The 19,955-nt window shown below is 54.3% G+C and overlaps 1 protein-coding gene across 2 annotated transcripts; it reads left to right on the top strand.

Moving 5' to 3' along the window:
- The first annotated feature begins 454 nt into the window (after positions 1-454).
- TYRO3 (TYRO3 protein tyrosine kinase) lies at positions 455-19,222 on the top strand. 2 transcript variants are annotated; one of them, XM_052646469.1, is made up of 19 exons: positions 455-547; positions 3,717-3,900; positions 4,137-4,237; positions 4,808-4,978; positions 6,448-6,534; positions 7,289-7,404; positions 9,766-9,943; positions 10,632-10,777; positions 11,306-11,450; positions 11,835-11,964; positions 12,048-12,148; positions 12,435-12,530; positions 12,861-12,941; positions 13,366-13,458; positions 13,868-13,989; positions 14,398-14,507; positions 14,682-14,841; positions 15,037-15,173; positions 17,767-19,222. In XM_052646469.1, the coding sequence occupies exons 1-19, from the start codon at positions 541-543 to the stop codon at positions 18,155-18,157; spliced, it is 2,556 nt and encodes an 851-aa protein (XP_052502429.1). In that variant the 5' UTR covers positions 455-540; the 3' UTR covers positions 18,158-19,222. The 2 variants fall into 2 exon arrangements, with proteins under 2 accessions (XP_052502429.1, XP_052502430.1); XM_052646470.1 differs by lacking the exon at positions 455-547 and adding an exon at positions 1,833-1,968.
- Positions 19,223-19,955: the final 733 nt, after the last annotated feature.

Below are 19,955 nucleotides of genomic sequence, written 5' to 3' on the forward strand. Positions count from 1 at the left end.
CCTCTAGGAGCAGTCTTTTCAGTGTCAGCCAGAGTCAACAATTTCCTTTCATTGGAAACTTGAAGTCGCCTCCAGAGAGGAGAGTTGGGGGAGAGGACCTTGAGAAATGACAAGTGCTCAAGGGCAGGGCCGCAGCAGCCACTCTTGCCGCAGTAGCCACGGCCCGGGTGAATCTGGCTTCAGCCCTAGACTATTGTCTGCCCTGATCCGACTCAGCGCGAGCTCCGAAACTGTGGATTCTGGAACGGATCTAGACTTTTCCTTTAGGAAAAAGTCCCAAAGCCGACCCACAGCGCCTCAGAAGACTGCCTGAGCTCTCAGTTAAAGGGACACTCAGGCCCCCGTCATCCAACTCTGACAGCACTTTCCCTGTGCTGCCGCCTGGGGGCGCGCCCAGCTGGCTCTGAGGCTGCCGCCAGAACTGCTGTTGTTATCAGTATAATAAATAAACAAGCATTGATGGGGCCAAGAGAAGGAAGAGGCAGGCCTCTGCTGCTCAGAAGGAGAATCCTTTGAAAGATCCAGTGAGGCTTCAGGGAAATGGAAGGTGAGGAAGAGGGGAAAACGAGTGGCTTGTCCCTCCTCCCTACCCAGTACTTCTGGGACTTGCCCTCTGGAGTTCTGGTCCTGGGGACCCCTAAAGGCAAGGGCAAAAGGAAGGGGACATTTGGTAAAATGGATTTGGAACCAGCTCTTTGTCAGCCAGACAGGATGTCTGTAAACACAGCTACCCCTTAGATTACTGGTGGTGGGGCAGGCCAAGCTCTGAGGCAATTATTCATTTAACAAGCATCTGTCTATTTATGGAGTGCCTACTATGTGCAAGGTAATCTACTAATAATAGCTAATGTTTTATTGGATATTGTGAGAACACAGCCAACTTTCACATCACATCCTGAGAGATGGGGGCTAGAAGCATAGGGAGCAACTAGGAAGAATGACAGTCCCTCAGAGATGTGGGCCATTGGGCTTTAACCTATGTAGTGGAACAGTGGCAACAGCCGATAAAACCAGAGGATTACCAAGATCTCAGAACTCAAGACCCAAGGCCCAAGGTCTTGGAGATACAAATACAGGGAATTTGGGTGAAAAACTCATGAATGAGGCACGAAGGTGTGCTAGTAGGTCCTGTGGGGGGAGCACTGAGTCACCACAATTTCAGGGCCTGATGGTTGGAAGTATCCAGGGGAAATTTTCTGTGCTGAAAGGAGGGTGCTAGGTTCTGTGATCAGAGTCTGGACAAAAGTTGGGGTATGGTAGAGGTTTCTAGGAAGGTTTTGAGGGAAGGATCTAGAGTACTGGGTTGGAAAAGATGCTGGGGTATATTTAAGGAAAGGAGGGGCGTGGCTGGGGTGTCCATCTAGGGGACCCAGCCAGGTCCTTGGGTTCTGCGCTGGGGTATTCTCTGGGACCGCGGGTGCTGGCCGAGGCTGCGGAGGTCTGTGGGTGGAGGTCTGCCGGAGGCCCGGCTGGCTGGCAGCTACTAGGTTGGTGCTCAGAGCGAGCCGCCCGGGGTTCCGCGGGGGGGCGGTACGAGCTCGGGCTGCGGGCGGGCGGGCGACCGGGGAGGAGGCGGCGGCTCCAAGAAGAACATGAATCAGCGGCGGCGGCGACGGCGGCGACGGCTGTGGAAGGAGCGCGGTGGCCCAGGAGCGGCCCCGGGGACCCCGCGTGGCTGACAGCCGGCGCGGCGACTCACGGCGGGCGCGGGTCTCGGAGCCCCAGCCCCAGCGCCGCCCCCCGGGCCGGCCCCCGTCCCTCCCTCGGCCCTCCTCCTCCTCCTCCCTCTCCTCCCTCCTCCCTGGTCGCTCGCGGGCCGGGCCCGGCATGGTGCGGCGTCGCCGCCGATGGCGCTGAGGCGGAGCATGGGGCGGTCGGGGCTCCCGCCGCTGCCGCGGCCGCCGCCGCCGCCGCTGCTGCTGCTGGCGGGCCTGGCGGTTCTGCTGCTCCCCGAGCCCGTGGCCGCAGGTAGGGGCTGCCCGGGGGGCGGCGGAGAGCGGGGGGCTGCGGAGGGGCGCGGCGGGGATCGGAGCCCGGGGACTGCGGCCGGGCAAGCCCAGGGCCTGGGCGGGCCGGAGATTCGAGCGGGGGGCTCCAAGCTGGAAGGCCGAGGCTCGGGGGCTGGGGAAGGGGGCTCAGCGGTGGGTTCGCTCCGGGATCTCGGGTCGGGGCCCCCACCCCCCAACTTTCTCATGCCCGGGCTCTTCTGGCGGGGTTGTAAGGAAAGGAGTGGGGCTGCGAGCTGAGCGGTCAGCGGGGGATGTTAGGGACTGGCTTTTCCCGCCTCGATGTTCCGAGTTGGTTGTTCACCCCTCCCAGTCCAGGAGACCCCTGTCTGCTCGCCCCACACGCGAAGGTCCCCTCTGAAGCCACTGGGGCTGGGACTCAGCACCCACAGGACCCCTACATCATGTAGGTACAGGGGCTCTCACAGTGCCCAGTCACAGAAAACACCTGGGCATACTCGAGTCCCTGTGCCTGCTCTGAGCTTCCTAAAACCCAGGCATGTTGGAGATGATGGACTGGGGCAGAGTTGCTGGTGTTTGCTCAGCCTTGTGTTCCCACACAGCCACTGAAGCATTTGCCAGTGGCTAGAGTGCTTCTTGCAACACCCGGGATCCCTAAGTTCACACTACACACCCCTGGGACTGCCTGTCCTGTATGGGGTGTAAAGCTACCCCTCTTTGCCCTGTGACTGGTCCTGAGAAGGTGAAGAGAGTAAGAAGTGACACCCGGCAGAGCAGCAGGTATCTTCTTTTCAGACAGCTCTCCCTGCCATATCAGCATCTCAAAGGAGGACAAGGAAGGGAAATAGTGACAAGTATTTACGAGTGGAAGAGTGTGTGTATCTTAGGATCAGAGAGCTCAGAAATTTGCCTGGCATCACACAGCAAAGGGCAGGAAGAAGCTGGACTGGGTTTCAGTTCTATGGATAGTTCACCCGCCCCTCTCTGCCTTACTGCTTAAAAACACACAGGAGGAGTGTGTGTGTGTGTGTTCAGAGGTAGTGTTCTAGAGGGTAGCCCCCTGTTGGTGTGACAGTAGCTCAGGGGTCTTGGGCTCAGGGCCCCTCCCTTCCCTTCTTACCTCCTACCTTCCTAGCACCCGCCCCTGCACACGTTCAGGTATTAATAGAGCGGCCGGCTGCCAGGAAGGCTGCCATGTGTTTGATCTGACGTGGTTTTGCAGCCATATGTTCTCCACTTCGGGGGAGCACCCCCTCCTTCCCTTCCTCCTTACATTTGCCAGAGGCGGGGGTGCAGGAGGATGCCAACAGCAGTGCAGGGTCTGGGCTGTCACCTTGGGTGGAGAGCTGGCTGCCTGTTGCACTGACTGGGTACACCAGTGATTCCGAGGGCAGTACCTGCCCCAGGTTATGAGGGTGCCCCACTGTTGCAGACTGGCTTGCTTTCCTTTTGGTGGTTGGGCCCGACTTAACACTGCCCAGCAGGGAGGTATGGGGAACAGGTCACTTCCTTACAGCTGGGAGGAACTTGGCAGTGGTAGAAATGGTGCCTGGAGAGCTTGTCGTGTTCCTTCCCGCAGCCCTGGTTAGGCCACCTTCCTTCCCACACTGTCCTGCCTGTGCTTCCTTGGCCACTGGCTAGGAATGAGCCTTCTGACACAGAAACTAGGTGCTAGGAGAGGATGGGGGATATTTCCAGACTCAGGGTGCCTGTCAAGCAGAATGACACATTCTCTTTCCCACCTCTCAGGCCTGAAGCTCATGGGGGCCCCAGTGAAGCTGACGGTGTCTCAGGGACAGCCGGTGAAGCTCAACTGCAGTGTGGAGGGGATGGAAGAGCCTGAGATACAGTGGGTGAAGGATGGGGCTGTGGTCCACAGCATGGATCAGGTGTACATCCCCGTCAGTGAGCAGCACTGGATTGGCTTCCTCAGGTGCAGGACTGGGGGAGGGTGTGGGATGCCAGTCTGGGGGCATGTTGTGTTCTTGCCATGGGATTTGGGAGCTGGGGGCAATGCTGATGTCCATAGGTCTGTGGTTTTTTGTTTTTTTTTTTTTAATTCTGCCACCTGTGGATACTTCCAGAAGTGGGGGTAGGCTGAACCCATTGAGTCTGCCCAGCAGAGCTGCCCCCCTTGACTCTGGGAGGCCCTGTGTCCTGTTTCCACAGCCTGAAGTCAGTGGACCGCTCTGATGCAGGGAGGTACTGGTGCCAGGTGGAGGATGGCGACGAAACTGAGACCTCCCAGCCAGTGTGGCTCACGGTAGAAGGTGAGGAGGCAGAGCCACGGAGGCGTGTTGACCTGAGCAGGCGCTGTCTGCTAGGGACCACACCTATGCCCAAGGAAGCTCAGTGGAATCTGGGCGGCCCCACTGCCTTCTGGGACCTGGTTGCACCAGACTCCGGGCCCAGCCCCTACATGCAAGGCCTGGGGATTTGAGAGCCGAGGGGACGGCTAGCACCCAGCATCTATGGGGTGCAGTTGAGTTCCAGTTGTCTGACAAACAAGCCTTGAGCACCCATCTGGGGCTAGACCTTTTTCTGCCAAGTGGCCAGGCCAGGAGGGGGAGGACTGGGGGAGGGGAGGAAGACTCCACAGCTGCAGGAGCTCAGAGCTGTTGAGCCCAGGAAAACAAAGTGACTAAGAAAGTAACAAAGGCCCCTGAATGGGATCTAGGGCTTGCCGGCAGAACTCTGCTAAAGCTCCTGCCCACTCCTCCTCCTTGTTGCCCCTCCCCCAGCTCCCCACCGTCTGCCTCTTCCCTGGCTTTGAGAAGGGCTGTTAGAGAAAGGAGAATCCCTCTCTCAAGGCTCACTCCCCGCCTGCCTTTTACCCCTAGGTGTGCCATTTTTCACTGTGGAGCCAAAAGACCTGGCAGTGCCGCCCAATGCCCCTTTCCAACTGTTTTGTGAGGCCGTGGGGCCCCCAGAACCTGTCACCATCATCTGGTGGAAAGGAGGCACGCAGGTTGGGGAACCTGCTCCCTCTCCTTCCGTTTTAAATGTCACAGGTGAGCAGCCTCCCAAGGGGCTCTGAGCAGGGGTGGTGAGGCTGGCAGAGTTCTAACCTGCTTCAGTCACTAAGCTTGCTGTTGTGAGTGTCCAGAGTGCCTGAGAACATGACCTGCACCATTACTAAGCTCATTAGTCAGGTGTGCTAGACTGGCCTGGTGGGCTGATTTGTGGTGAGCCTGCTGTGTGTGCTTAAGGAGATGCTGGAGCCTCTTGCCTTCGTTCACAGTAGGCTAGTTCACAGCAGACTAGGCCGTGCACAGCTGGCTCTGGGAGGTGAATGTGTAGGACCGAGGGCACCCATCCCCCCACCCCTCCCAAGGGAAGGAGCCAGGAGCCAGCCCACGCAGAACTAGGAGGAGTGTCTGGCAGACTGGTCTAGAAGACAAGAATCTCAGGCTGCCGTGTTGGGGATAGTGGGGAGGGGTGGGGTGGGCAGGGAGGAAAAGGGGGAAGGGGGAGCCAGCACACAGATACACGAGCATACTCTTCTAATGGCCCTTTCCAGAAAATCTCCAGACCTTTCCCAAACAACTGTATCTGGCCATGCCTCTACACAGTTAAACCAAAGCTGCCATGCCTGCACACCCACATGGACCCCAAGATCCCCAGGCACACACCTCACGAAGGGCTCGCTTATGTGTGAAACAAAGTTATTGTTTCTGGTGGAGGCTTGAACTGGCCGAAAAAGATGGGCATCTGAGCTTGGTCTCATGTACTGCAAGTTGGGAGGGATGGACACTGATCTGCCAAGTCCCTTAGGAATTTGAAAAAAGATGAACTGCAGGATCGGTTGGAAGTGGGGCAGGTCCCATTCGGGAGGCACTGTGTTGGAGCAGATGAGAAGGGAGGTCGGGTTCAGTTCTCTCTAGCAGTGCGTGGTGGGGACCCTCAGGCAGACAGCTAGATAATAAGCACTCACTGAACTCCTACTCCACACACCACACTGCGCTAGGCACCACGGGGGATCTAGGACAAAAGAAAGAGAAGCCATTGGTCCAGCCCCCTGGGAATTAGTATAACTGGGGAGATAAGACTCGTGCCTTCAGGAGCAGAGAACTACTGAAAAGGCAGAGAATTTGCAAATAGAACAATGTTTTGGAACAGAGCAAATACAGAAGGGCTCTCTGGAATGTGCAAAGGAATGACCAGAAAAGGGAGGCAACATTGTGCTGTCTGCCAGAGATGGGATTGAGGTGGGGGGGTGTCACATGTCACATTTCTCAAATGTTTTACTGTGCACTTTACATATGTTATATCAGTTGGTTCTCACAACTCTGCCATTCAGAAGATGAGAAAACAGAGCCCCAGCCTTGAGATTTATATCGGTCCCTATGGTCTAACCCTTTCTTTTGGCTGGAGGGTATTAAGCTAATCAGACCCAGAGCCTGGCTATCCCCCTTCCCCAATCCCAGACTGAGTGGGAGTTGATGCTCAGGGCATGCTAATTAAGGTTTTCTGGCCCCAGGGGTGACCCAGAGCACTGTGTTCTCCTGTGAAGCTCACAACCCAAAAGGCCTGGCCTCTTCTCGCACCGCCACTGTTCATCTTCAAGGTAGGAGGACCCCAGGAAGTGAGGGGCGGTGAGGCAGAGGCCCTCTCTGCCGGCTGTGGGTGAAGTTAGAATTGTTTGGTGTTCCAACTCGCCTCGGTCCTGCTGGGATCTGGTGGATGAGGAGTTAATTGGCATAGCTCCATTCCTAGTGGGAGCACCTGAGACCCTGCCACGGCTGCGATGAGAATAGAAACCTGACGTCACAGCAGATTTCCCATCTCAGAGCAGAGTCCTTGGGAGGGAAGAAGGGAGGCAGCTGGCAGGAGACGGTCAAGGCTCATGCCCAGTCTTGCTTCTCCAGCCCCTGTAGAGGGAATGGGGGTGGGGGAAACAGCCTAGCAGGATGGTAGAGACCCAGAGGGCTGCTGTGCACAGTGGGAGGGGTACAGAGGGAGAGAGAGCTGATGTATGCTCAGGAGTGGGCTGTGGCTGCAGGGCCAGTTGCCTCTCACTGGTATCTCCCAAGGCCGAGATACTGTGTCCCCCACCCATCCACTGTCTTATCCTATTCCTTGATTAGACAGGGCTCTTGATTCAGGGAGAGGCGACCTATCTCCACAGCCTAGGCCCCCTCCCAGGTATGAGCAGCTGTCTGCTGCTGGTTGCTTGGCTTCTGTATTACTGTGGTCCTGGGAGTGCTTCGTGGCCATCATTTTGGTGGGGAGAACCCTAGGGAGGGCCTCATGGCTCGACTCCCATACTCTCTCCCTTTCTCTGTCCTTCCTGGGCACTGACTCTAAGTCCCCATTTGCAGCACTCCCCGCAGCCCCCTTCAACATCACAGTGACGAAGCTCTCCAGCAGCAACGTTAGCGTGGCCTGGATGCCGGGGGCCGACGGCCGAGCCCTGATCCAATCCTGTACAGTCCAGGTAGGCTGCGAGGGTGGGACAGGCTCTCCTGGCCATCCTCCTCCTGGCTGTCTTGGTGGCACTTTGTTGACAGTGGTATCACATTTACCTAGTCTTGCCCTCAGGGCTTGGACTCCACTATTCAGGTGTCATTCCCTTACCAGGAACAGCCCTGGCCGTTGCCCCTTATCATAGGGTGCTCTGGCAAACAAGTGATGGCAGATCAGTTCAACCTGTGCATTCTTCAGGCTAGAAAACGGATCGGTAGATCAGACTGGGGATACCCTGGAAGAGTTTTACTTATGTAGGCAAAACCCCAAAGCTTTGATTTATCTGATGCCTGTACTCTCGAGCTCTACACCCTGACTCAGGCCTCAGACACAGGGGCCCAGAAGGGGTCCTGGACATTAGAGAGTGGGAGGGCCAAGTAAGGTGATCAAAAAATGAGGCAATGCCAGCTCATTTGTTTTTGTCTGTTCACTCCAAAGCTATTTAAGGGGAACCTTTGAAACAGTTCTAGGCAGTTCTCCTGGGCAGCAAAGGGCCCTGCTCTGGGTGCCCACCTTTAGAGGACCCCACTCTGGCCCTCCTTTGGTTGCACCTCTTGCCGCCGGGCAGGGAATACATAGGGCCAAGGGAATATACCCATCCAGCTCACCAGGACACCCCCCCCTCTTAAATCTGTCTATTTCTGGGGCTGATATGGGCCTCTTCCCTGCTCCATCCTCCCAAGGATGGATCACACCGAGGTACATGCACCACTAAGCCCCAAGGACAGCCATCTGAGGGGGAATGGGTATGGAGGCCACTGTCCACACCCATGCACATGGTGTCCCTCATGGTGCAGACCCTTGCCTGGAGGCTGGCTCTTCTTGTGCTGTCTCATTCAGGCTTGGAACTCCAAGGATTCAGAGAATTGTAGAAAACTGCAAACCTGATCTTACGGGTTGTTTTGTAGCTTTGTTTGTCAGTATATTAAGATAGAAACTATTTTACTTAATAGCCTGTTAGCTGATTTTTAACATTTAAAATCATAATGTTTAGTCATGTAGTACACTGGATCTCCCCATTTGTACTCTTGCCCTGGGTCCCCAAAGTGTAAGGTGCAGGCCAGGTTCATGGTGCCCCTAAGATCCTAGGCACTTTGCCCTTGAGAAGCTCTAAGACTCTGGGCTGGCATTTATTTTTATTTATTTATTTTTTGTAAGTCTTTATTGAATTTGTTACAATATTGCTTCTGCTTTATGTTTTGTTTTTTGGCTGCAAGGCATGTGGGATCTTGGCTCCCTGACCAGGGATTGAACCTGCACCCCCTGCATTGGAAGGCAAAGTCTTAACCACTGACCGCCAGGGAAGTCCCTGGGCTGGCATTTAAACAGTTACTGGGTTGGCCAAAAAGTTTGGGTTCTTCTGTAACAACTTATGGAAATGTAAACGAACTTTTTTGCCAAATGAATACAAAGAGTGGTATCTACTCTAACATAATTATGCGTCAAGCACAAAGGGGCATCAATTTTACTGAGTATTTGAGAAAGTGTTTCACAGAGAAAGTGATATTTGCACTGACTCTTGAAGGATGAGTTGGACTTCATTAGGAAGAGCAGGTTATTTCCAGCAAAGGGAACAGAATTTGCAAAGACGTAGAGGTGTGGAATGTGCAGTGGGGGAGGGTGGGAAGGGATGGGTTGCAAATGTCTGCTGATAGTTTTATTTTTTAATTGACGTATAGTTGATTTTCAGTGTTGTGTTAATTTCTGCAGTACAGCAAAGTGATTCAGTTATAGATAGATATGTTCTTTATTTTCCGTTACGATTTATCACAGGACATTGAATATAGTTCCTTGTGCTATACAGTAGGCCCTTGTTGTTTACCCGTCCTATGTATACTAATTTGCATCTGCTAATCCCCAACTCCCATTCCTTCCGTCTCCCCCACTCCCCGCCTTGGCAGCCTCAAGTCGGTTCTTTATGTCTGTGAGTCTGCTTCTGGTACATATATATATTCATTTTTGTTGTATTTTAGATTCTACGTGTAAGTGATATCATATGGTGCTTGTCTTTCTCTTTCTGACTTGTTTTGCTTAGCATGATGATCTCTAGGTCCATCCATGTTGCTGCAGATGGCATTATTTCATTTTTACGGCTAATATTCCATTGGGTATATATGTATGTATGTATACATACACATACCACATCTTCTTTATCCATCCATCTGTTGCTGGACATTAGGTGGTTTCCATGTCTTGATTACTCCACTGATAGACTTGAAGAGGCATAGATTAAAGCCCCCGATCATATCCATACCCATCCTACCTTCCATCTCATCTCACATGCCTAAGAAACCTCCCTCCCTTACATCATTGATTTTCTGCTATTCTGTAGGTGACTCAGGCCCCAGGAGACTGGGAGGTTCTGGCTGTCATGGTCCCCGTGCCACCTTTTACCTGCCTGCTTCGGGACCTGACACCCGCCACCAACTACAGCCTCAGGGTTCGCTGTGCCAATGCCTTGGGGCCCTCTCCATATGCTGACTGGGTGCCCTTTCGGACGAAGGGTCTAGGTAAAGGACTTACAGAGCAGAGTACCTGGGCAGGGATGAGGAGGGGCGGGGCAGTGTCAGCTCCAGTTCTGAATGGAGTTGATTGAAAGAGGGTTACCTAAGAGGGGGGATCATACATCAGTCAGCCAGCACTTCACTGAGTGCCTGCTGCTTACTTGTGAACTGGATAAATCCAGCCCCCATCCAGCAGCTCTAGTTCTAGTGGGTGGAGCAGACAAGCAGAAAAGATTGGATAGTACGGTGGTAAAGAGTACCCTAGGGGGCTCCAGGAATACCTGGATACAGAGATCTGAGGTCTGAATGATAAGGAAGGACCCATATTTGGGGGGAAATCCATGTAGAAAGAGGGCGCAGTGACCCTATAGCACAGACATGCATGGAGTTGCTAGCAATTGCAAGGAGGCTGCTGGGCTGTGAGGAGAGGGGAGTGAAGGATGCCACTGAGGAGCCACCAAGGTGATGAGGAGCAGTACCCTGCCTCGCTGGGATGGTCCAGGCCTTGCCATTGCTCACCCTTACTCCCCAGGACAGCAGGTGATAGCAGTGAGCAATGGCAGACACACTGTTCCCCGACCTGTTGCTCTCAGAGCAGTTTAGTTCTATGGAGCCGGTTCCAAAGGCCCACGTGGGCTAGTGATGGTGCGCAGGCAGGGCAGGGCTCTTAGCAAGCTTTTCTCTTTGGTAACAGCCCCAGCCAGCGCTCCCCAGAACCTCCATGCCATCCACACAGACTCTGGCCTCATCCTGGAGTGGGAAGAAGTGATCCCCGAGGGCCCTTCAGAAGGCCCCCTGGGACCCTATAAAATGTCCTGGGCTCAAGACAACGGTACCCAGGTAAGGGAAACTTCCAAGTGCACTACAGTCAGCCATCAGGGCTCCAAGGCCCTTCAAGATTCAGGTTAGCAGTCCTTGGTGAGCGCGGGGGGCCGTGGTGGGCCTTCCACCACCCCTGGGAGTCTACGCTGTCCTGCCCTCCTCTGCAGGCTGCATTGTTCATTGGAGTCCATCTCCTGTGAAGACTGCTTCCAGTGTCCACTTTGAAAGTCAAGCAGGAAGTACATTCCTGCACAAACCAGGGGAGGACACAGATAAGGCCTTCTTATCCTCTTCCACCCCTCAGTTCCCTCCCATCCCCCACCCCTGCTTTCTCAGACTGAGCCTTGTTTGTGTTCAGGAGAGGCCTCTGCAGCCTGCAGCAGGAATGTGATGACTCCCAGCAGGTTGTGTCCCTGCATCCCCTGAACCCACAGTGTTCCTAGCCGCCCATGTTCCTAGTGAGATCTTTTTCTGCCTTCAGGCCCCACCCAGCTGGAGCCTTTTTCCTCAGGCTCAGTGTGGGATGGGGACTTTTCCTGGCTGCAGGGTGAGCTGACAGTGGAGGGGACCAGGGCCAACCTGACGGGCTGGGATCCCCAGAAGGACCTGACTGTGCGTGTGTGTGTTACCAATGCAGTTGGCTGTGGGCCCTGGAGTCAGCCACTGGTGGTCTCTTCTCATGACCATGCAGGTAAGGCCTATAAGGGGAAGGGGCCACGGGATTGAGGCTTTCCAGGGCAACCTGGACTGATGGGAGGAGATTGGCAGCACCTCCCCTCCTAAGAGGCCCGAAGACTCAGAGTCATGCACTTGAGGCCAGGGTTGTATCTCATCCTCCACCCCCATGCCATGCAAACTAGCATAGAAATGCCTGGTCACACTGTAGGTCCCAACAGCCAGGGCCTGTGGCTGACAGAGTAGGAACTCTTGGGTCTTCCTTTGGAGCCTCTTTCCACTCTGCTCCCTTACTGACTGAGAGGAGCCATTGGCTCAGGCTCATTGACCCTCATTTACAAATTCTAAAGGGTCTCCGTGGTGTCAGCCCAGCTTGTGCTACTGCCCCTGTCTCCCACAGGCCAGCAGGGTGCTCCCCACAGCCGCACATCCTGGGTGCCTGTGGTCCTGGGTGTGCTGACGGCCCTGGTGACGGCTGCTGCCCTGGCCCTCATCCTGCTTCGAAAGAGGAGGAAGGAGACACGGTTTGGGTAAGGGCTGAGGACATGGAGAGAGAGGCCGGCACTGACTGAAGACCTTGGAGCTGACTCCAAGTCCTTGGGTCTCCTTTTAGGCAAGCCTTTGACAGCGTCATGGCCCGGGGGGAGCCAGCTGTTCACTTCCGGGCAGCACGGTCCTTCAATCGGGAAAGGCCTGAGCGCATCGAGGCCACACGTAAGTGAGTGGTGGGGAGTCCTACGAGGAAGGAATGGGCTGTCTTGAACCTGCACCTGCCTTTCTCTTACTGATTTGACCAATAGGTCTGAACCTTGCTGAGTCCTAGGCACACCATGGAAAAGACACGTAGACCTATCCTGGCAGAGGTCACCGGCCCAGCTGTGGGGGAGCTAAATAAAGCTTACCTCTGCTTTGAGGGTGGTGTCTGGGGTGGAGGAGGCAGGCTGAGTTTTGGATCAGGACCAGAGAGGTCGCTCCCTTTCTTATGACCGCCTGCCTGCAGTGGACAGCTTGGGGATCAGCGATGAGCTGAAGGACAAGCTGGAAGACGTGCTGATCCCGGAGCAGCAGTTCACCCTGGGCCGGATGTTGGGCAAAGGTATGTGGGGCTGAGCAGGGACTGGCCTGAGCTGCCAGGGCTGGGTGTGTCTGCTTGCTTCCATGTCACTCTGGGCTATGGATATAGGTCAGCTCCTATGAACAGGATGTGCTCATAAACTCCTGGCTGCTGGATGTTTAGGGGAATGGAGGCTGGGGTCGAGAAAGGCTGAAGTGTCATCACTCCTAGCTTACTTTGTTTTGCTATGAATGAGGGAGCCTCCTTCAGTGGCCCCAGAAAGTGATACTGTGTCCCTATGAAGGGTCACTGGGGAGGTGGGTCGGGGGAAGGAGGCCAAGGGGACTCACCACTGTTTGGATCGGTTCCTAGGAGAGTTTGGTTCAGTGCGGGAGGCCCAACTGAAGCAGGAGGATGGCTCCTTTGTGAAAGTGGCTGTAAAGATGCTGAAAGGTGAGTGGAGAATATTACTATAGTGGAACTGAGGGTGTCACTTGGGAAGGTGAGAGGGGGCTGATTCTGAAGCAGGCTCTGCTGGGCCCCTAGACTTTCCAAGATGTGTTAGTCAGTGCTAACTGTGATGCTTTCTCTGCCACGTGAATAATTCACAGGCATAAACCCACTTTCCTTGGTGCCCCAGCCTCTGTCCTCTGCCTCAGCAGTGACTATCCTCTGGTTTCACTTGGGGTGACTAAAGCTGTGGTTGGTTGAGTGGTTTGGCTGTCCAAACCAAAGAGAAGGCATGAGCGAGTGGAGATATTGGACAGACCAGCCTGTGGGGTTTCCTCCTGCTCATGACCAGACTGTTTCCCCACGCCCACGGTGGTCAGCCCACGGTGGTCACGTCTCCCTCCTTCCCTCCCTCCTTTTCTCCCAGCTGACATCATTGCCTCAAGTGACATTGAAGAGTTCCTCAGGGAAGCGGCTTGCATGAAGGAGTTTGACCACCCACACGTGGCCAAGCTTGTTGGTGAGTCCCTTCTTGGGGGAAGTAAAATGAGGCTAAAGCTGTGCTCCTCCAAGGTGCTAGGGCAGCCTGTGGGGAGAAGCTCAGACTTGCCTGGTGAGTAAGCAGACACCAAAATAGCAAGGAGGGGCGTGGCTGAAATCTGATCAGGCTCCAGGTAAGGAGCTCAGTTTGTAGACCCTGTACATGAAGACTGCTTGTGTAAACAGAGGAGGAGGAGACAGAGAAGATGCTCCAGAGATTCCAGGGCAGCCAGAATGACTCCTGGGGAGTCACTGGGCCAGTGTGGAACTTTTGGGGAAAGAGGTAGCAGAGCCAGGGCTAGAGGTAGGACCGGCAAGTGGGGACCCAGGCCGATGCTTGGACTGTCCCTTGACCTTTATGTGCCCCGCTGACTCTCCCTTGTCCCCAGGGGTAAGCCTCCGGAGCAGGGCCAAAGGCCGTCTCCCCATCCCCATGGTCATCCTGCCTTTCATGAAGCATGGGGACCTGCACGCCTTCCTGCTCACCTCCCGGATTGGCGAGAACCCCTTTGTGAGTGCCTGGGGTGGGAGTGGCCAGGGGTTGGAAAAGCACAGAAACCCTGGGAGAGAGGTTGGCTTGGTGGGCAGGGCCGTTTGAGTAGGTTGGGAGAAGGCGGGCTCTAAGTCTGACCTTTATTGCTAACAGGCTTTCTTCTCGCTCACAAGTCCCCATTGGGAATTGAGGCTTAGCTAGGCCCCTTCCTGGGAGAGGAGCCCCATGGGGGGCCCAGATTGGGACAGTCTTGACTTTTGGGTGCCCTCCCTCAAGTTTGCCAAAGCTTCCTTGCACTGGGAAGCCCCTCCACCCTCTTCCTTTCAGCAATTCTGAGTACAGTTGTTAGGTTTCCTGGTCAGGGAATCCCTTTCCTCCTGCCCTGGCTAGGTCTGTCCTGAGTTTGCTGTCCTGTCTGCCCACCAGAACCTGCCGCTGCAGACCCTGGTCCGGTTCATGGTGGACATTGCCTGTGGCATGGAGTATCTGAGCTCCCGGAACTTTATCCACCGAGACCTGGCTGCTCGGAACTGCATGTATGTGAATTCTGGAGGGTTCGGGTGGGAGGCAGGAAGCAGTACCAGGAAGAACTAGCCCCCGCCTGGAACAGTATCTGCTCTGTGAGGAGATGGCTTGGGGACAAAGACACCGTGGATTTAGTAAGGCTTCGGCCTGGTGGAAGGCTGACCCCACCCTCCAACCCCTCCCAGGCTGGCAGAAGACATGACGGTGTGCGTGGCTGACTTCGGGCTCTCCCGGAAGATCTACAGTGGGGACTACTATCGTCAGGGCTGTGCCTCCAAACTGCCCGTCAAGTGGCTGGCCCTGGAGAGCCTGGCTGACAACCTGTACACTGTGCACAGTGACGTGGTGAGCAGGTGGCGGGGCAGTACTGTGGTTAGCGTGTGGGTGGACCTGGAGCCTCTCCCAGGCCTAGCCCACTCGGCCCTCTGCGCTCTGGCTGTCCCAGCCTGAGGCCCCTGAGCCCCAAGATGTGCTTGCTTCGAGACTGCCTGGCCTAGGAGGCCTAGTGACACCTCCCCCCCAACCTCGATTCTGTCCCAGTGGGCCTTCGGGGTGACCATGTGGGAGATCATGACGCGTGGGCAGACGCCATACGCTGGCATCGAGAACGCTGAGATTTACAACTACCTCATCGGCGGGAACCGCCTGAAACAGCCTCCGGAGTGTATGGAGGACGTGTGAGTGCCCCAGGGAGGGGATCCTGGGAGGGAACAGGTGTTTGGGGTTTCATCGGATGGCTACCACCACACCTGCTGTCCTGGCGGGGGCTGCGACCCTCAGCTGAACTTTTGTGGAAATACCCTTGTCATTAGAGGTGAGTCTGACTTCTACCCTGAACTTTCTTTTTCATCTACGACTCCTGTTTTCTTTCTCTCCTCCTTTATCATCCTATAGTTCTTCCTCCAGCCTTTACCGATTGCTCATTTTCTCCAGATTCTGGGGAGAACCAGGAATCCCCCCCAGAGGCAGAAGGTCCAGGGTTGGTTGGGCAACAGTGGCTGCAGGTTCCCCTGTTAGCATTCTCCACCCAGACTCCTTCTCCAAAGCTGAGCTCCCTCCCCCTCCGGGAGTGCTCCCTGGGGGCTGGGAAAAACTGCTGCTCCATCGCATTCCTTGCTTGACAGGGAGGGGGCGCTGGGGGCGGGAGGTTGGGTTCCTTTCTTATCTGGGCCTCTGCTCTGGGGGAGTGGAGAGACCTAAGATAACAGACTGCAATCCCGGGGAGAAGGGCACTGTCTTCCCTGCTTTCTGGAAGCCTGGAGCCCTTGGGAGTGGGGCGGGATGGTGATACACTTGCTACTCCAGGGAGAGTCATGAACCCCGTGTGACTAGAACACAGTATCGCTAACATCAACTGGCTACTTCACAGGCATTCTTTCAGGTAATCCTCCTCTAACCCTATGAGGAAAAGACTATTATTATCCCCATTTTGTAGATGAGGAATTAGGATTAAAGAGGTTAGATAACACGACCCATGTCACACAGCTATTAAGTGAATAAGTTGAGACTTGAACCTAGATCTATGTGATTTTAGAAGGTGCCTATTAAACATGACCCCCACTATGACTTGTCTATTCTAGTATTATTCTCTCACGCCATGCAAGCCAGAGATTCCCTGGGCCCCCAGAGGACCTTTGCACTAGTACTAGGGAATGGGAGGCTACAAATCTATTTCCTGCTCTGGGGTTGGACCTCCAGAGGTTCAAGAATGGAGACAGGCAGAGGAAGACTCAGCCTGAGTGGTGGGATCCTCTTTCCTCTAGGGTAGGAGCTTTGAAGGACCCTGAGCCTGGACTGTGGGAGAGAGGGAAATCTGAGTGCACAAACCAGGGCTTCCCCTCAACAGAGCTCAGGGGAGTCAGAAAACACTGGTCTCCCAGTGGCTGCAGCCTGCCTGGGCCTCTGAAGCCACAGAGGCTATACTGGGCAGTGGGGACCAGGCTCTGGCTTAGTGTCATTCAGGACTGAAGTTAGTGTTCTTAGTAGGGGGTGGGCAGGCGCTGGCCTCCCACCAGGCAGCCCGTGGACAGGCGCCAGTTGGCTCCTGGCACGGCCTTGACGGTATATCCCAGCCCAGCCACATAGCCATGGCCTGGACCATTCCCACGACCTATTCAGCGTCTGGCATGGCTTTGCCCCATCATTGGAGGCCCCTGTCAGGAGGCCTGGTATGTGGGAGTGTTTGGGGCTTTTATTGTGCGCACAAGCAAGAAAGTCAGGCATTTGCTTTGACTAGATCTGGTCTCAGCCCCTTCCTGTTAGATTTTTTTTTTCCTTCAGCATGAGGCATTCCCTGGGAATAGGAATAAGACCTCAGGGAATCTATAAAGCTCCTAAAGTTGTACATAAAAAATGTTGCTGCCAGGGAAGGGGCTGGAAGCTTTTCTGATTCTCAAGGTGTCCATGAATAATGAGGATTTAAGACCCCCTGAATGGATGAGGATTTAGGACAAAGGGTGAATGCTCAAATCTCACTCCCCCCCAGATAACCCTGACTCCTGGCTGTGTCTCACAGGACAAAAACACTCCTACTACCCACTCCCAAAACAGCAGAAGAGGGTCTCTAGACCCTACCCACCTGGTTTCATCACTTTCTACCTGTGTGACCTTAGTCAACGTTCTTAACCTCTCTGTGCCTTTTTTTGAACATTGGTAGAGAAGGAATCACTTAGTTCATAATATTGTGAGAATTAGTAATAAATATAAAATACTTAGAATAATGCCAGATACACAGTAAACCCATAGTGCCAGTAAATAGTGCCAGACACACGGTGTTCGATTTATATGTATTTGACCTTGCCATGTGGCTTGCAGGATCTCGGTTCCTTGATCAGGGATTGAATCTGGGCCACAGCAGCGAAAGCCAGAATCCTAACCACTAGGCCACCAGGGAACTTCCATAATCACATCTTTTTTTTAAAATATTTATTTATTTATTTCGCTCCACTGGGTCTAAGTTGAGGCACTCAGGATCTTAGATCTATGTTGCAGCATGCAGGATCCTTAGGTGTGACATGCAGTATCTTTTAATTACAGCACGCAAACTCTTAGTTGCGGCATGTGGGATCTAGTTCCCTGACCAGGGATCGAACCCAGGCCCCTGGCATTGGGAATGCTGAGTCTTAACCACTGGACCACCAGGGAAGTCCCATCACATCTTTTTAAATTGTGGTTTCGTATAATAAAGGGGCCTCTGCTTTTGAAAGGAGGACCCTTCTTCCCCTTTCTCTGGCTCCTTACTCCCTCCCCTCACCCTTCTCTTTGTCCCAGGTATGAGCTCATGTACCAATGCTGGAGCGCCGACCCCAAGCAGCGCCCAAGCTTCACGTGTCTGCGAATGGAGTTGGAGACGGTCCTGGGCCGCCTGTCTGTACTGTCCGCCAGCCAGGACCCCTTGTACATCAACCTTGAGGGGGCCCAGGAGCCTACTGAGGGAGGTGACCTGGAGCTGCTTGGCGGGGACCAGGCCAGCAGTGGGGCGGGGGATGACAGTGGCCTGGGGGCCGTGGGGGGCACCCCCAGTGACTATCGGTACATCCTCAGCCCTGGGGAGCTGGCTGAGCGGCCTGGGCAGGGGCAGCAGCAGCCAGAGAGCCCCGTCAGTGAGTCTCAGAGGCTGCTGCTACTGCAGCAAGGGCTACTGCCCCACAGTAGCTGTTAGCCCACAGGCCGAGGGCATCCGGGGCCACGTGGCTGGCTCTGCCGGCCGCTGTGCTGGCTGACTAAGCCCCGTCTGACCCCAGCCCAGGCGGCAAGGCGTGGAGGCTCCTGTGGTAGCCCTCCTGAGCTGTGCTGGAAGCCTGGACTGACCACATCACCCAATCCCAGTTCTTCCTGCAAAACTCTGTGGCTGGCCTGGCATCAGTTCAGGCCTCTGCTGGGTGGAGGTGGGCCAGGCCTGGTTGTCTAAACGCAGGCAGCTGGCAGAGGGGGTGGTTATGTTTCCATGGTTACCATGGGTGTGGAGAGAAGCTGGGGCCCCTACTCTCCCAGCTGAGCGGCCCTGTGGCTTCAGTGCATGCATTGAGGCGTCTCTGGCCTGGGGGCCCATCTGTGTCTGTGCTTGGAGTTTAAATGCCCAGGTTTGCCCCTCCTCACAAAGAGATGCCCTTGTATTATTCCCCTTTAGGTGAGAATTGGTAAGGGATTGGTACAGTCGGGTCCCAAGCCCTGTAGCGTGAGGTAGTGGGACACTCAGGTCTGAATTGTTATCACCTTCCCGGTTACCCATCCTGTCTAGGTCAGGAGTAAAGAGCAGCTGAGCAGATCATGGCCAGGAATGCTGAATGACATGGGCCATCCTTTGCCCAGCTTTTAAAGGCAGTGCACTGAGGAGCTGGGCAAGAGGAAGGGGTGCTGTGTGGCTTGCCCAGGAATGAATGAGGCCAGAGAGGAGTTCAGGAGCCCCTCTTCATGCCCTCCTGTCTGAGCATGCTACCATATCCCAAAATATCCCAAGACTAACAAAGGCAGCTGTGTTTCAGCCCAGTCCTTCCATGCAGCATCCCTTAGTTCCAACTTTGCCTCTAACTGGAGACCCTCTTCTGTTCCATGTCTCCAGAGATGGAGAGAAAATAGGCCTGGTGACTGGTGTGGCTGAAGGGGAGTAACTGGAGCCTGGACCCCAGCCCTGACTAGGGGAGCCTCTGGGAGTGCATGGGGCAGGCCCTTGCTGTTAGGGACTTTTCCAAGCCGTTAGATGCTGTTTAAAAACAGAAATAAATTGAAGACTAAAGACTCAAGGCTTTGTCTCTTAAATGTTTACATTTCTTTCCAGATCACAAAAATGAAGCATCTCTGCAGAGAGAAAAGTCTGAAAGACATATGCCAAAATGTTAACAGCTGTTTTCTTTGCATGATGTCATTAAGGGGACTTTTCTTTTTCCTTTATATTTCCCAAGTTTTCTGCATTGAGCACAAAATGCTTTTGTAATTACAGACGGTCCCAAAGAATCTTATAGTAAAGATAATACATAGTCAGAGATAATTAGGAAAATGCAGAAAGTAATTTTTAAAATGCCAAATACCTATAATCCTACCACCATTGACCTTTTGAAAATGCAAATGTTTTGAAAAAGTGCTTTATCTTGGAAGAGAGGCAAAGAGACTACTTTGGCTGCCTCCTAACCCTCTATCAGACTCTGTTGGGTGTGGAGACAGCGCTTACCTTCACAATGTTGCTTGGACCCAGCAAGCGTGAAAAGTGGGCAAAGAGAATGGTGAGCTTCTTGGGGATTAGAAATAAGAGCATGAAGTTTGCTTTCAAGTATTTCCACCTGAAAACTTCAGAAGCTTTTAGAGCAAGCTAATGGGAATGAGCCACAGGAGGCGTGAGAAATGGCCGCTGTCTTTGTTGAGGGGTGTGGGAAGACTGGGAGGGACGCAGGTATTGCATGGCTGGCTGAGGGCAGTGGAATGGGGCGGATACTTTTTGAAAGCAAATATCCTGAAAAACCTGT

This window comes from Budorcas taxicolor, chromosome 10 (assembly GCF_023091745.1).
Source record: "Budorcas taxicolor isolate Tak-1 chromosome 10, Takin1.1, whole genome shotgun sequence".
NCBI classification, from domain to species: domain Eukaryota; kingdom Metazoa; phylum Chordata; class Mammalia; order Artiodactyla; family Bovidae; genus Budorcas; species Budorcas taxicolor.